The sequence below is a fragment of the Agelaius phoeniceus genome, chromosome Z (genome assembly GCF_051311805.1).
Source record: "Agelaius phoeniceus isolate bAgePho1 chromosome Z, bAgePho1.hap1, whole genome shotgun sequence".
Taxonomy (NCBI): Eukaryota; Metazoa; Chordata; class Aves; order Passeriformes; family Icteridae; genus Agelaius; species Agelaius phoeniceus.
In genome coordinates, this window is record NC_135303.1 from 77,246,160 (window position 1) to 77,260,612 (window position 14,453).

General features: G+C 36.4%; 1 protein-coding gene across 4 annotated transcripts in view; it reads left to right on the plus strand.

Annotated features, from left to right (window-relative positions):
- ARL15 (ARF like GTPase 15) overlaps positions 1-14,453 on the plus strand; it is a 241,330-nt gene that overhangs the window by 88,488 nt on the left and 138,389 nt on the right. For all 4 annotated transcript variants that reach the window (XM_054652598.2, XM_077171333.1, XM_077171334.1 and 1 more), the window contains one exon: positions 6,776-6,984. In XM_054652598.2, coding sequence (XP_054508573.1) covers positions 6,776-6,984 — 209 coding nt within the window. The remainder of the gene's footprint in view (positions 1-6,775; positions 6,985-14,453) is intronic.

Genomic DNA, 14,453 nt, shown 5'->3' on the forward strand with positions numbered 1-14,453 from the left:
TGCATCAAACAGTTTACAGAATGTCTTAGCAGATGAAATTTTTAGATGACCCTGTTGAGCTGTCCACGCTGTAAGTTGCACAGATACATTCCGTTTCCAAAAGCATTAAAGTTAGATCTGTTTGCTATCAATCATGCTCAGCCTGCTGTTCAAATGGTGCCTAAACCCAGGCTCTGTCACTTAGTTTCCTCATTTCATAGATAAGAAAGATTATTTACACCTGCTTATGGACCTCTTTAATGGGAGTCTGAGGAAGCTCTTATTCAGCATAGTGATCTTACCACTGTTCTTTGGAAATACTGTACTTTTGCAAAAATCTGGGGTTTTTTTTACAGTGTGAAAGGACAACCTGCAGTTCGTCTCACTGCAAGTAGGAACCATGCAAGCAACGCCTATCAAAGCTGTGTAAATAGGCTAAGCAAAATACAGAATTTCCTAGTTAAGCTTTTTGTGGGTGTGGACTGGTTGTTTTTGTTAGTGAGATATTTTGTGGAGAGAAAAGCAGAACATTTGGTTTGCTTAAAAGTCTCTGCCTCGTGTTGGGCTTGCAAGGTCATTTTCTTCAGGCAGAATCAAAGGATAGAGTATAGCAGCTTAGTTAAGCATCAGAAATTATACAAATATTTTAAGAACATCCCCCAAAGTTTTATCTGTGATTCTAGACAGATAAAGCTTTGAACTTCTGTGGACCAATTCACAAAAAGGCTAAACAGAAATACGCGGCTGTGGTAGACTTGCCACTTGTTTTGTATGACTATTAGTTTGAAGTGCCATAGAGATAGTTGTATTTTGAACTTTATTTGAGGTTAACTTGCTGTTATCAAAGTTGTGACTGCAGCTCAGGGGAGGGTACATTTGAACCTGGCTGGGTGCTGGCAGCAGTCTTACTGTGGAGTTGTGCCTCTGCTTCTGAGACCCTGGCTGTCTCGGAGTTCTCTAGCAGATGTTGGAGAAGGACACAGATGCAGGTTATCTTGATGCCAGCCAGTCTTTGCTAGCCCTAGAGCGGATACTGTGTGTTTGTGAATTTAAAAAAACAAATAACACCAAACTCATAAAAGAACAGAAGAAGAAGGGGTGAAGAATGGCTGGCTGTGCCACCTGCTGCAAACTATTAAATCTTTAGATATTGGGCTTAAATAGATGTTAAAGCATATTTCAGGGCACCCATATCCTTCTCATTTTTAAAAATTAATTTGTAATTTTTAAAATTAACTTTATAATGAGTTTTATGTTCTTGACTAGAACAGGAGATATTTATTTCAAATTGCAAAGGTTTTATAACATGGTAGTATAAAATATACACAACCAAGTAGATTGAACTGACTTTCTGCAGGCAGGTATAAATATAATGTTTTTAAAACTTCTAAGTGCTTGAAACACGAATGTTATTCCAACAGATTTAAATATCAGAGTAAGGTGGAGATTCATATTTGGAAACAGCATATAAGTTAGCTAATAAGGAAAATACTGAAGGCTTGACTTCCAGATTAATCTCACTGGGAAAGCCTGGAAGGCAGAGAAAAGATGACACAGATGGTTTCCATAAACTTTGGTTTGATAAGAAAAATAAAATAAGGTACCATAAACTTATATGCATTTCTGATTTTGTATGTTTTGAATACAAAGGCAGATAATTTTTTCCTCAACTTTTTCTGTCTTTTTTTTTCCTTCTAGCTGTTTTTTCATACCATATTTGAATTGCTGCAGTGAATATAGCTGATTTAGCACTCTCAGAATATTCCTCCTTCTGGGGAGAAAGTGCCAATTTCCTGCTGCCATGTTTTGTGCATTGCAGGAGTACACTGCCTGAAAGCCTAGAGAAAGTAGGCTGTGATCACTTGGCCACAGACCCTAGGAATCAGAAGTCCTGGGACTTTTGCAAATGGGAGAAGGTTTTGGTTTAGCATCTGCATCGTTGCAGTAGCCATACAAACTAGCCATAGAATGATGACTGACATTACACCAGTGAAAACGTTTGTGTCTCTGTGTGGATGTCTCTGCCAGATGGGACAAATTCCATGCAGATTATTCGTAGCAGGTATCTGAAACAGGATTTATAAATTTTATGTGTCATAAAAAGGAGCCAGCACATTAAAAAAAAAGCAAACAACAAGCAACCAATAAAAAAACCCTCATTGTATACAGGATTTATTCAAGGGTGGACTACTGGGAAACATGCTCGGGATAGATAAGGAGCAACCATACCTCTTGAAGATGTTAGGATTTCTAAGGTTTCAGGCATGTTCTTGGCTACTCAGGAAAATACACCAGTTTTACTTGTGGGGATATGATGTGAAGTGACAGTATAAACTCTACATAGACTTAGAAACATGTATTTTCCAAAGATTTTCTTGGGGTGAGACACTAGGGTATATTTGCAAATTTTGCAAGAATGGATAAGAGATTTATTTTTTCCTTCCCTTCTTTCTCACTACCATACCCATGGCCAGGGATGTACACAAAAATATTTTGTGGCAGAATCATTGGCAGAGTCACCTTTATGCTTATTAGAAATGTTCTGTTTAGTATCAGTAGTGGAATGATCTATATAATATTTTAATTAACTATAAAACCTTCAGAGTATGTAGGTGAGTGGATGATATATTTGAAGTGGTAGAAAAACTGTTTGCAGCCTGTGTTCTTTCATGTGCTCAAGTTAACTGTTTTTGATGGGAAGGGAAAAAAGTTTTTCCCTCTATTTGAGACTACAACTTCTCCAGACCTGTGATGTATTTTGAGGTTAACAGGAGCTTTCATTTGCAGACTAGACTGTGTTGAAGCAAGGGCTCTGTGACATTCATTGTGCTCTCAATGCAGAGTTGCTGCCTCTGACAAGTAACAAATTTGATACATGCAAATTTCTTTCAGTGAATTTTTTTCTGTAACGCTATGTTCTGTTCTCCTGAAAAAGGAGGGAATTGAACTGAAAAGGAGGGAATTGGATGTAGCCTCCAACCACCACTGTGAATGAAGACGTAAATAGAAGTATTCATAGCTGAAAGGTAGATTTGCAGCTCTGTGTTTTGCATAATTTTTACTGGAGTGTGTACTTGTACTTGTGTGTACTGGTTCAGGTGCACTTTAAACTGCACATAACTCAAAATCTTCCTCCCAGCTCCTAAGGGGTACTGTTACACTGATACAAATAATTAACAGTATTAATATGGGCACACTGTTCCTTTGATGATAAAGAAAAAAATATTTGATATTTAAAAATATTAAACTGAAGGTCCTTAAAATTACAGTTAGTTGTGTAAATCTGTCCTGTAGTAATGCTAAATGGTTGGGGTGTTTTATTACATCATCCTCTCATTTTTCTGTAAGGAGAGGTTTGGTTTTGTTCCTGTTATAAAGTAATTCAAGCCTACGTTTGATTGAATAGCAGTTTTTCTTTTAGAATAGGTGGTGTGGTTGTGTTGTAGTTTGAATTTTGGTGGGTTCCCCCCCCTAGTTTATTTGTAAATTGCATATTTCAGTCACGTCACAGGACTCAACCCACTCCTGTAAGTTCCTTCATTGTTGAGGGAAACAAATCATATGCTTAGCCATAAGTAGTGGCTCTTGCTTGTGTTTGAGGAAGCTGCTACCCTGAATGTCACATTTTAGTGAACCTGTCACATAGCACATTCCTTAGGTCTAACGTGAAGTATGTTTTTCTGATGTTTTGGAGATTTTTTTTTTTTAATCTTAGTTAAGGCAGTTTATTGATTGGAAAAACAGTCATACAGTTCAAAGCTGTTAGAGAAACACATGATAGCTGGCTGACAAATCTGAGTGCTTATTCTATGTGTTACTATTGTTTGATGGGATGTTTTGGGTACTAGTTAAGTTAAATTCCTGCTTTTATCACATCAGTCTTCTGAGAGCCTAAGGATGTTTAATGGATACACATTATATTCTGGATTTCCAAAGACCTTAGACTTTGAATCTTCCTGTCTTTGAAGCTGCTGGAATGGGTGAAAAAATTAATAATAAGATAGTTTTGCTGAACTGCACCTAAAAACAACTGCTTGCTTTCTAAGGCTGAATTTGTCATGCCACAAGGTGTGAATGGCTGAATACTTCATAGGCAAGTATTTCCTTCCCAGGATAACTCCAGGATCACTCCACTCCACTGTTCTGAGGAAAGAAGCTGAGAGCAGATTCTGTTATCTGGATATGAAGAGTTAAGGCAAAAGAATATCAGGTTATTTGTCTTGTAGAAATTGTAACTTCCAGCTGCTGATAGCTTATTGATGCCAAGAATTATTTTTCTAGTGCATTTGCCAAAAAAATGGTTTAAAATGGCATCCTACGGTACATGCTTTATCAGCTTTTTCCTTGTCTGCTTAGTGTAAATTAACTTTTATTCTTAAACCTCAGGTGATTTCCTCAGAATTGAAGTGTAAGCAATTTCAGGGCATGTCATTAGAGTAATGGAAAATCCCAAAGAAAATACCAAGTTTCATGGGATGTTGTTCTTATGGGAAGTTGGTTCTTATGACTATGACATGGTGACTGACCAGGGCTGGAGAGGAAAGGATTGCTATACTTTGGTGGTGGTTCTTTTGGGACAACTGATGTGGAGGAACAAAGTTTAGCTGCTAAAGAATCTGAACCAAAAAGACAGGACTGTAAAGTCAACAAATCAGATACTCCTTTTCTGGCTTCAGTGTCCCATGTAGGGATCCATGAGCTGCTTTCTTCCAAGTGCCTGGATATAAGAGATCAAATGCTCTGCAGTTTACCACAATTTTTCTTTTTAGAGTGAGTATGGTTACCAATGTAAGACTCAGATTCTAGCAGTGACATGTGATTGAAAAGTAGCTGACTGATGCTTAGGGCAAATAAGACAGATGTTGTGTTGGTAGGAAAAAAAAATATGTTCAAAGAACTGATCATGGTCTTGGTCTTTAAGTTCATAGAAAATGATTCTCTACTAGTTTTTAAAGTAATGTGATACTTCAGATGCCTGTGACACTGCTGTGTGTGGCTATGTAAATAGTGTCCCTCTGGCAGCTTGCTCTAGTTGCTTCTGAAGTAGGCAGCTGTTCAGAAGGACTGGGGCATCTAACAGATGCTATAAAATTCTTCGCAAGAACAGTGGACAGATATTCGTGTTCTACAGAAACATAGAATTAGCTTTCAATGCAGTCCCTCTTCTGAATGTATAATATTAATCTTCAGATCCTGATGATAAAATAAATAAAACAGTCCTGTTTGTCATTTTTGTTTTGAGTCTAGTTAAATTAACAGAGAGATTAAGCAAGGTCTTGACTAAGTCCTGTGACTGTTCACATTTAAGTAGTCAGCTCTGTAGGTCTTTTGCAGAAAAAAAATTATTAGGTATGACTTCAGTATTCTCTGTAGGAAAAAGTGTGTGTGCTTGTGTGTTGACAGCTTGTGCTGGGTGCAGATACAGAAACAAAGTGTTCAGGGTTCCAGTGTGACTAGTAAAAAGACAAGAGTAACTCTATTAGGTGAGATTTGAATACTCATGAGTTGCATACCTAAATTTCATGGAGCAAATGTTTATTTCTTCCTTCACTTGTATTTAATGACTGTCTTTTTTGTTGCACAATGTGTAAATTAAGTTAATATTTTAAGTATTGTATTAATCTTGCGGTCATTTTGTTGCATGAAGATCTCATTATGTTTCTCAGAAATTTTATGTGATTTTGTTTCACTGAAAAGTGGAATTTTATTATTTTAAGCTCTTGGTTCTTGTGTATATATGCAAGTCCACTTCTCTCTGTCTCAAAATAAGAAAAGTGTCTATAAAAGGTACCTTCTGCACATTTCTGCAAGTCACTGTCTGGCAGACATGTCAAGTTTTCTACTAGACTATAGCTGCCGCTGTTCACTGTTTAGTGTTTGTCCCCATGAGTGTAGTGCCAGATCCAGACATACAAAGAATAGCCCATATCCAAATCATAGTTTAGATAGTTTGACAGCTGTCAAATACAATTTTTTTTTCCCTACCTCATTGCTACAACATATGCTGCTCTCCAGGGGAGACAAAAGCTTTCTGTTGATAACCTTAGTGCTTGGCTTCTGTTGAGATGGCTGAGTGCTGCTGAACTGTGTCCTAAAAATTACTGTGGCATATAAGCCTATACAGTCACTCATGTGTCTGCTGTTGGGCTCTTCCAGAATCCTTAGTGTGGTTGACAGAGCAAAAGTAGTTGAACTGAATGCCTTTGCATGTAGTCACCCTAGCTCCTCATTCACTGTTCAACTCACTATTGTATCATCATTCTCCTCATTAAGTATCTAATTACTTTAATAGGCTTTCCTGACACCTTTTTTCCCCAATTATGAAGTGGTTGCCTGATGGTTTAGAGATGAACTGGAAGACCTTATCAGAAATGAACAACTGCCATGACAGAAGCTGCAGGTTTATGACAAGGAGCTGCAGGGCAAAGTGAAAAAGAATGGGTAAAGGTTTAGGTATTAGTGCCAAGATATTCCAATGAGAAGGTAAAGGATTAGGCTCTGTGGTACTGTCAGCATAGTAGTTCTGCCAGTACTCATTAACAGAGCAGAAGCTTTAATTGAAGAAAGCTGCATTGAGTCAACTTCCTTCCTTCTTTAAACAGTGTTGATTTGACATTGGTGTGTGTGTGTGTGTTGGATTTTTTTACTACTTTTTTTTCTTTTTATTCTTTTAATGATGGTTAAGAGAGAAAATTATTATTTTGATAATTCTAAATAGATGGTTTATTTTAACTTCCAAGTGTTACATTTGTTAAACTATTCTTGTTTTAATTAGTTCTCATTATTTTCTTGAAAGGAGCTGACAATATCAGAAAATACTGGAGTCGTTACTACCAAGGATCCCAAGGGGTAATATTTGTACTAGACAGCGCCTCCTCGGAAGATGATCTAGAAACTGCTAGGAATGAGCTGCATTCTGCTCTTCAGCACCCACAGTTATGTACTTTGCCGTTTTTAATACTGGCCAATCACCAAGACAAGCCAGCAGCTCGCTCAGTACAAGAGGTATGTGTCAGCTTCTTGCCTGTTTGTATTTATTTTCTGCACACCACTGATCCCTTATCACTTATTACCCTGACATCCTGGTTAAGGACTGGCCTCAGTTTCTTCTTTACTGTAAGTACGCAGACCAGCAACAGTCCCAGTCCCCAAAAACTTAGTCCACTGCACTCTATACAGACTTAGTTGTTCTGGAAAACAGACAAGTAATACTTGGATACAAGCAGATCTTCTGCTTTCACCATATTTTGCTTAAGGGAAGAAAGATGGTTTTAAAACTACTCTTGTGAAAAGCTGCTGGGACAGTGATTTTTTTGTTTAACTTGGGTTTTTATTTGCTATTAGTTTTAATTTTGCACTGTTCCATTACTCCATTCTTTTCCACTGCTTAAAGCAATATGTTGCTGCCATAGGTTGTCTTTTTTATGTAAAAGCTTTTTTCTGAACGGCTGTATACTGATTTGAGGTCAGAATTGCAATTCCTGTTCTGAAGTCCTGAACTGTTTCTCATCTTCCTGTTCCAAGGAGTAATGTTTTTGTCTAATTTTTAGCTATCACACAGTAAATTATGTAATTGTTCTATTCAGTGTACCTTTCGCTCTTCAGTTTCTGAGAAATTTGTCATGTCTACATTCCTATCATGTCAGATACATTTGAGGAAATGCTGAAAATTACTTCTGAAATTGTAGGAAGAAGTAAAATCGGGTTGTGTCATTCTGTTCATAAATGTCATTTAGAACACTCCTCCTCTTAAAGATTATATGAGGAATCCGTTTGTTCTGTGATTGCAGCAGAGTGAAAACTGTTTCAGCACCTTACCGTGTTGCTGCTTTGTATTTAAACTGATTCTTTCTTAGATTCTTCTTTTTCTGAAATATGAAGTTACAGACTTTGAGCTCAGAACAAATTGATCTGTAGCATAGCTGCTCTTAGTACAGTATAGTTGAACATACAGCCTTTTTTTCTTTATTGCTACTTATGTCTCCTTTCTGATTCAAAAGAAATTAAGCTTATTATATGTTAGGAAATGGCATAAATGTAAGTGGAGTATAGCAGTGTTTTTAAGAAGAGATTGTGACAGGTTTGTAAACTCCACTGTAAAATATTTTTAAAAATTGTTGGTACTTTTCTCTGAAAATTCATTCTTAGGAGAAAGGAAAAAAAATGGAATTTGGATTGAAAATATCAAGTTACATAAAAAAGTAAACAAAATTTTGCAGGGATAGAAACTATAAGTTCTAGGTCTTGTTCATGTAAATAACAGACTTAGAAAAAAGTAATTAATACTTAAAGGAAATGTAATATGGATTTTGATATGTAAGTTTAATAATTTGGCCTGGTTTATTATACAGTATAAAAGCAAATTTGGCCTAGCTTATTGTACAGCATAAAAGCAAAAACCTCCCACTTAACAAACGAAAATATCCTGAGACAAAACTGATTGGATTTTATCATCCAAATATAGTCTATATGCCTTGGCTTTAACTTTTTCATAGAGCAATACAGATCATATTTTTCATCGTCAGTAGGGCTGTTTCTTATATGATTGAAGTATTCCTTATTTTACTATATTTTTCACTTTTAAAGTGGCCAAATTTGGTTCAATATTAAGTGAAGTTTTTTCTAGCAAATAAAATTTAAGAAATGTTCTTTCTCCAATTTCATATTAATAATGAATGCAATGCCAGTTGGTTTGCTTAACAGCAAATTATACTTGTAACTCTCACATTTTGCAGTTGAACTCACATGGATAGACTTTTGGGCCTGAACTGAATTTTCTGTGTATTTAGACTTAACATTTCTTTTCTTTTATTGGCAGTACCCTCATTTTCACCTCATTCTTCATTACCAGTTGTTTGAGATCTCAGTAGGGTAATAGATCTCTATATGCTTACAATAGCATTTACTACAAGCTTAAAAAAACATCTTACAGTTTATTATGGTGGCAGACAAGTCTTGATTGCGAATGTATGAGTACAACAGAATGTGTGCAGAATACAACAGTTTTGTTAAATGTGCACAGTACATACATATTCTCAGGGAAAAACTCACACTGAATCAAGATCTCAGTGATTTTGAAGATCTTTAGTTAAGAGTACTAGAAAGAGATATTAAAAGAAAAATAAAAAAAAAAAGGAAAAAAAAGAGAGAGAAAATGTCACAAAGTTGTTACATCGTCTCTGAAAAAATTATGATCTGTTTTTGCTGTGTATACAAAGAAGAAGCCTTCTTTGGTCATTTTGACCAGTGTTGAAATGGTAATTTCTTGCTTTCCTAATGCTTTGCTGTGCTATTTTCCTCCTTATTGAGATGTGGAATAGAAGTGAAATGATGAATTGCAAGATCATTGCTTATATAAAACAAACATATTAAAGTATGTAACAAATGTAACTTGTTGAGCATTGAGACTTTTATTAGAAATTTTTGCAGAACGAAGTCCATTAATTATAGGTATTTTTTTAATATTTTTCACGTGTTAGAAGACAGATGAATCACAGTTGAAATTTAAAAATATGTATGCATTTTTTTAGGCAACAAATTGCCTTTCTTTAATGGATATGAAAGGACTCCTTGGAGTATAATTAAGGAAAATGTCTGAGTTGAGTGGTGCATAATAGGAAATGTAGAAAAATATTTATCTACAACAAAAATTCTTCACAAAACTGTGCAAGTGCCAAGCAGTTTCTGCAACAGATGTTAGTTATATTTTTTGTTGGGAAGTGCAGTTGCTTCAGTTTTTCACAATGTTGTACTTTATTTAATGTGGTTTTTTTCCATACATTGCTTAGGTAGAAATGATACTGTAGAATCTACGTGCTGTAAGTAATAAGCAATGTCATGAATAGTTCAATTCACAGCTATAATAGGTACTTGCAAAAATATCCAAATAACTTACTTAATTTATGAAATGCAATTTAACCTAATTCATTTTGCAGAATATACTTCATATTACTGTAGTGACCAGGGAAAATTACAGGAGAAGCCAAGCTGAAATACTAATCAGTAAATGTAATCCTTTTTTTCCCTGAGTTCTGTTGCTGGTTATCTGTTTTCTAGTTATATTTTGATTTTTAAATGAACTCAAGAAAGTAACTTTGGCATGGCATTTCATTTCAGAAACTATAAGTAAAGATGTTTCTCTTATGTAGACTTCTTTGGTGGTTATTCTATCTTCCCATGTCAAAAATATTTGTAAGTTGTTGGTTTTTTTTCCTGTGACAATAGCATGTATTTGGACGTATTTGAGTATCTGCTAAGTCCATGCTGAAATAAAGACTGCATATATTAACTAGGCTGTAAAACTGATACAATTGTTTTTGTTCCAATGAGTTTGCTCCAGAATAACTTTATTTTAGATTGAAATTACAGTAATGAAGAATTAATCCTATATAAGTCAGTTCTGACTGTAGTTTTGGAAAACTTACGAAATAGCAAATAAAAACTTTTACAAATGAAAAATAAATTTAGTTATTCAGCATATGAGGGAAGGTGGTGGCGTATCAGTTTGGCCATGGTTTCCAAAATACAGGCTGCAGTTCCAAAATGATTTATCTAATTATATGTTTTTAAGTAAGTATCTTTCTGACAGAATGTGCTTTTACTTTTCCACACAAAAGTACTTTTGATTGTTGAAACTGGTTTTGATCAGTCAGATTTCTCTTACAGTGTTAAAATATTGCAGGAGAGTAATGGTGATAAAAGTGCTTCAAATTGCTTTAAATGGGAACAGGCATTACTGTGATTATCAACTTGTTAATTTTTATTTTGGAATGTGTGCTACTTTGTGTATTAGTACCCGAAGCTGGATGTTGCAGTGGATTCTTGTGAGTTGAACCAGTGTGCACTTTTCTCCCAGGTCAGAGCAATATTTAGGAGCTGCATGTATTGGAAGTTGTCTGTAGCCACTATATTTTAGGAGCAGGCTATTCTGGATGCTTGTCTGGATCAGTTTAGGACTCCTGGAAGCCATGTAGGACTGGCCAAAGGAGGAACCAAACTGATCTAGTCTTTCCAGTTCACTGGTGAAGCAGCTTCTTGTTTGGCAGTGTGTTGACTTTGGGATGTTTCTATTTTTATATTTAAGTCTCTTTTTAAGATTCTAGGTGCATTAGATGATCAGTGCAGATCCACTCCATTTGAACTATTCAATTCTAAGACCATATATGTGACGACATTTATTAAATATTAAGCCCCGAATGTTTCGGGGTGTGTCCTGCCTGGCTTCGTCTAGCCTCGCTGCTGGACCAAAGGTGGCAGCTGTGGTGTTTTCACCCCAGAGATACCTTTGGCTGGCTGGGTGCTGCAGCTGGGCACTCGGAACAAGTCCAGGCAAAATAGGACCTCAGTTTACCTTTGGTAGAAAAGGTTCAGACGGTGAAGAGAAAAGAAGCGGGTTCTGCCAAGGAGCTTAGATCCAGAGTTTTATTGTAGCATGGTAGATTTCTGAATCTGGCAACAGCTCCAGGCAGACAGAGCCGGCAGAGACCGACCCACGGCAGAGACCACAGCAGAGACCCTGACCACATGGTCTCGTGTCCTTTTAAGCCCCGGGGACAGGGGGAGGGGACAGACAGGTGAGGGCCAACCAGGTGTGAGCAGGGGAAGGCTCAGGGGATGTGGACGCTAGGACAAACCAATGAGCCCAGACCTGGGGGGCATCTGCCAATCACACGACACCTTGCTGGAAGGTGCCAGGCAGGAGGGCACAGGGGGAGGGGGAAAGGTTGGCGTACCTAAGGGGGATGGGATAGGTGAGAGGAAATGGGACACACTGCAACAGACATTCATACATTATAACCTGTAGGTGGGTTTGTATTCAGTTATCCTAAAATTCAGGCAAATAATAAATTTCTTTCATATATTTAAATTGGTCACCACTAGTAACAGGAGAAATCACTGCAGATCTGTTCTAAATTCCCTTTCAAAAAAAAAAAAGATAGAACATTTTAATATAGACTTACTAGTTAACAGTAAATCAACCTATTCTCAGCCTATTTTAAGATTATACCATTGTTTTAAATATAGTTGTCAGGAAGAGAATAGTGTGGAAAGCTTATGCTGATCACAAGTGCTGAGTTTTTTTTCTTGCATACAAGACCTTACTTTAAATTGGACTTGATGGGGATGTGAAACTCCATTGGAGAGTCATTTTGATTGTCCTTTTTTTCTTTGATATACCAAGATCTAAAAAAATCTTTTAAGTGCAAACAATATTTTCAAAAGTGACCGTGAAAGATTTGTTGCTTATTTACATAGATTGTGATGCATTTATCTTTTTGAGATTATATGGATTTTGAATCACTGACAGTGTTTAATTAGGTTTTCTATTAGCAGAATAGTGGAAGGTAACTCTCCTAATGAAAAGAGCCATCTTAAGGCTGTGAGGGCTGTTATCTATTTCTCTGCTAGTTTCTTCTCTGTTGTTTATGTCTAGAAATAATTTTGTACATAAAGTGTCTTCTTGAAGCCTTAAATATCTTAAAACTAAATAACCAAGAGAATGCTCAAGTTTGTCAGCATCTGTGGAGGCTCTTACTGGTGGTGGGGATCTGGAGCATGCTGCAAATTGGGCTTTCTAGCTAGGCCTGCCAATGGTCTGAGTTGGCTACTTAGTATGACAGGCTCAATTCCAGGATGTAATCACTTCTTTATATTCCAATGTCTTTGTACTGTTTTTCCATAATTCATGCTGTTTGTGGTTTCTGCTAGTTAGGGGAAAATGGTTCCTCTTTGGAAACCCTTTCAGTGTATGAGTAATGGATGTCATTACTAGCAATCTGAAAAACTGCATTGAACAGTGACTACTAAAGAGGTTTCACTTCAGAGACTATGTAGTATCTTAGCTCACAGATTTGAGCAAATGTTTTCCCCAGGAGCAGGTACTGCAAAAACGTAGCCTACAACCAAGAGTGAAAATGAAACTTTTCTCTGCAGTCTGTCCCATCCTCACCCTGGTCAAGTCTCTCAAATCTGAGTTTTCAAAGACCAGCTGTCACAAATCTGTATGCTTTGTGACAGGGACATCCAGAGGAAAGTTAAATCGGGGACAGATTTTTGGTTCCTCAAGGAACTGTTTCTGAGATGATTTATCTTCAGATTACTGCAGTAAATAGCCAAAATATAGATTCCTACCCTGTTTTTGAGATCATAGTGACCTTAGTGACCTTAATATTTGCAATCCCCTCACTGCAAATACTTCTTTTCGTCCAAGGTGTATCCCCTGATATTTGAAGATTGTTTTGGAGCTGGACTCTGCTATTTTGAGTATTGGCTGCTTCCTTCACAACTGCGGCCTTTGAGGGAACAGAAGAGTTATTTGTCAGACTTCAGTTATGAACACATTTGCAGGAGAGGAGAATATTATTGAACTAGTGTTTAGACAATAGTAGTTTTGCCCTGCTTAGAACAATGAAGAAGTAACTCCTATTTGTGTTTCTCATATGAACTTCCATACTGATTAAAAATTTCATCATGCCTATTAGGAAAAAGATTTAGATATAAAAGGATCCTATGATAAAAAATATATATATAAAAAATGCAATCTAAAAAGCTAACCAATTTTAATACATGTGAGTAGATCCACATCCTAGCTAAATTTGAACAGCAAGCAATTTCATGCAGTTGCAAGACTGAATCCAAACAGTAACCACGTTTTCCTTGCCTGAGTTTGTGTTTCAATCATGTTTTAAAAGAAACAAAACCATAACAGGTAAAATTGTCAATATATTCATTAGATAAAAAAAAGAATTGGTATAGTTGATAATGTTTTGGTGAATAATATCACTTAGTAAAGCTTAATATTGCTGTCCCAGTGTATGTGGGACAAAGAAACAAAAACTTAACAAAGAAAAGTATCTCTCTGAATAGTAAATTCCAGTTGTGCTCTTGACAAATGTGTGAGTCTGCAAGGAAATGAGTTCAAAAGCTGCCACTAGAAACTCTGATTTGGAATGGTGTTCCTGAAGATACCAAAAAAATTGCTCCAGCACACCTGCAAAAATGCACATATTACACAATGTACAAGAACACAAAGAGTAGGAGTAGCTAAGACACAGGAGTAGAAGTCCTGTCCACATACACCCATTTCACAACATGAAACTGTATTCAGAGAAATAAATCTCTTGATTGGCCCTTTGTAGAGAATGGTGCAAGGTACACATCCGCAAAAAAAGCAGCTGCATATCTTGGAGTAGATGTTAAAGAATATTGCTGTATATAGTTTTGAACACCAGACGTGGATTTTTGCAGCACTATTTGGGTCTCCAAATGGTTGTTTTATATGCATATAGATGTTGTGTACTTTAAGTATTTATTTCATCAGCAGTATTAGTTTGCTTGCTGGCTTCTTTGCTTCCCCCATCTTTCAGGTGTGACAGTCTATCTGTACGGCCATGTGATTAACTGGTTTGGACCTAAAAATTACTTAACTACTATCCTTCCTCAAGGTCTTATTTTTAGATAAATTCAGATGAGAA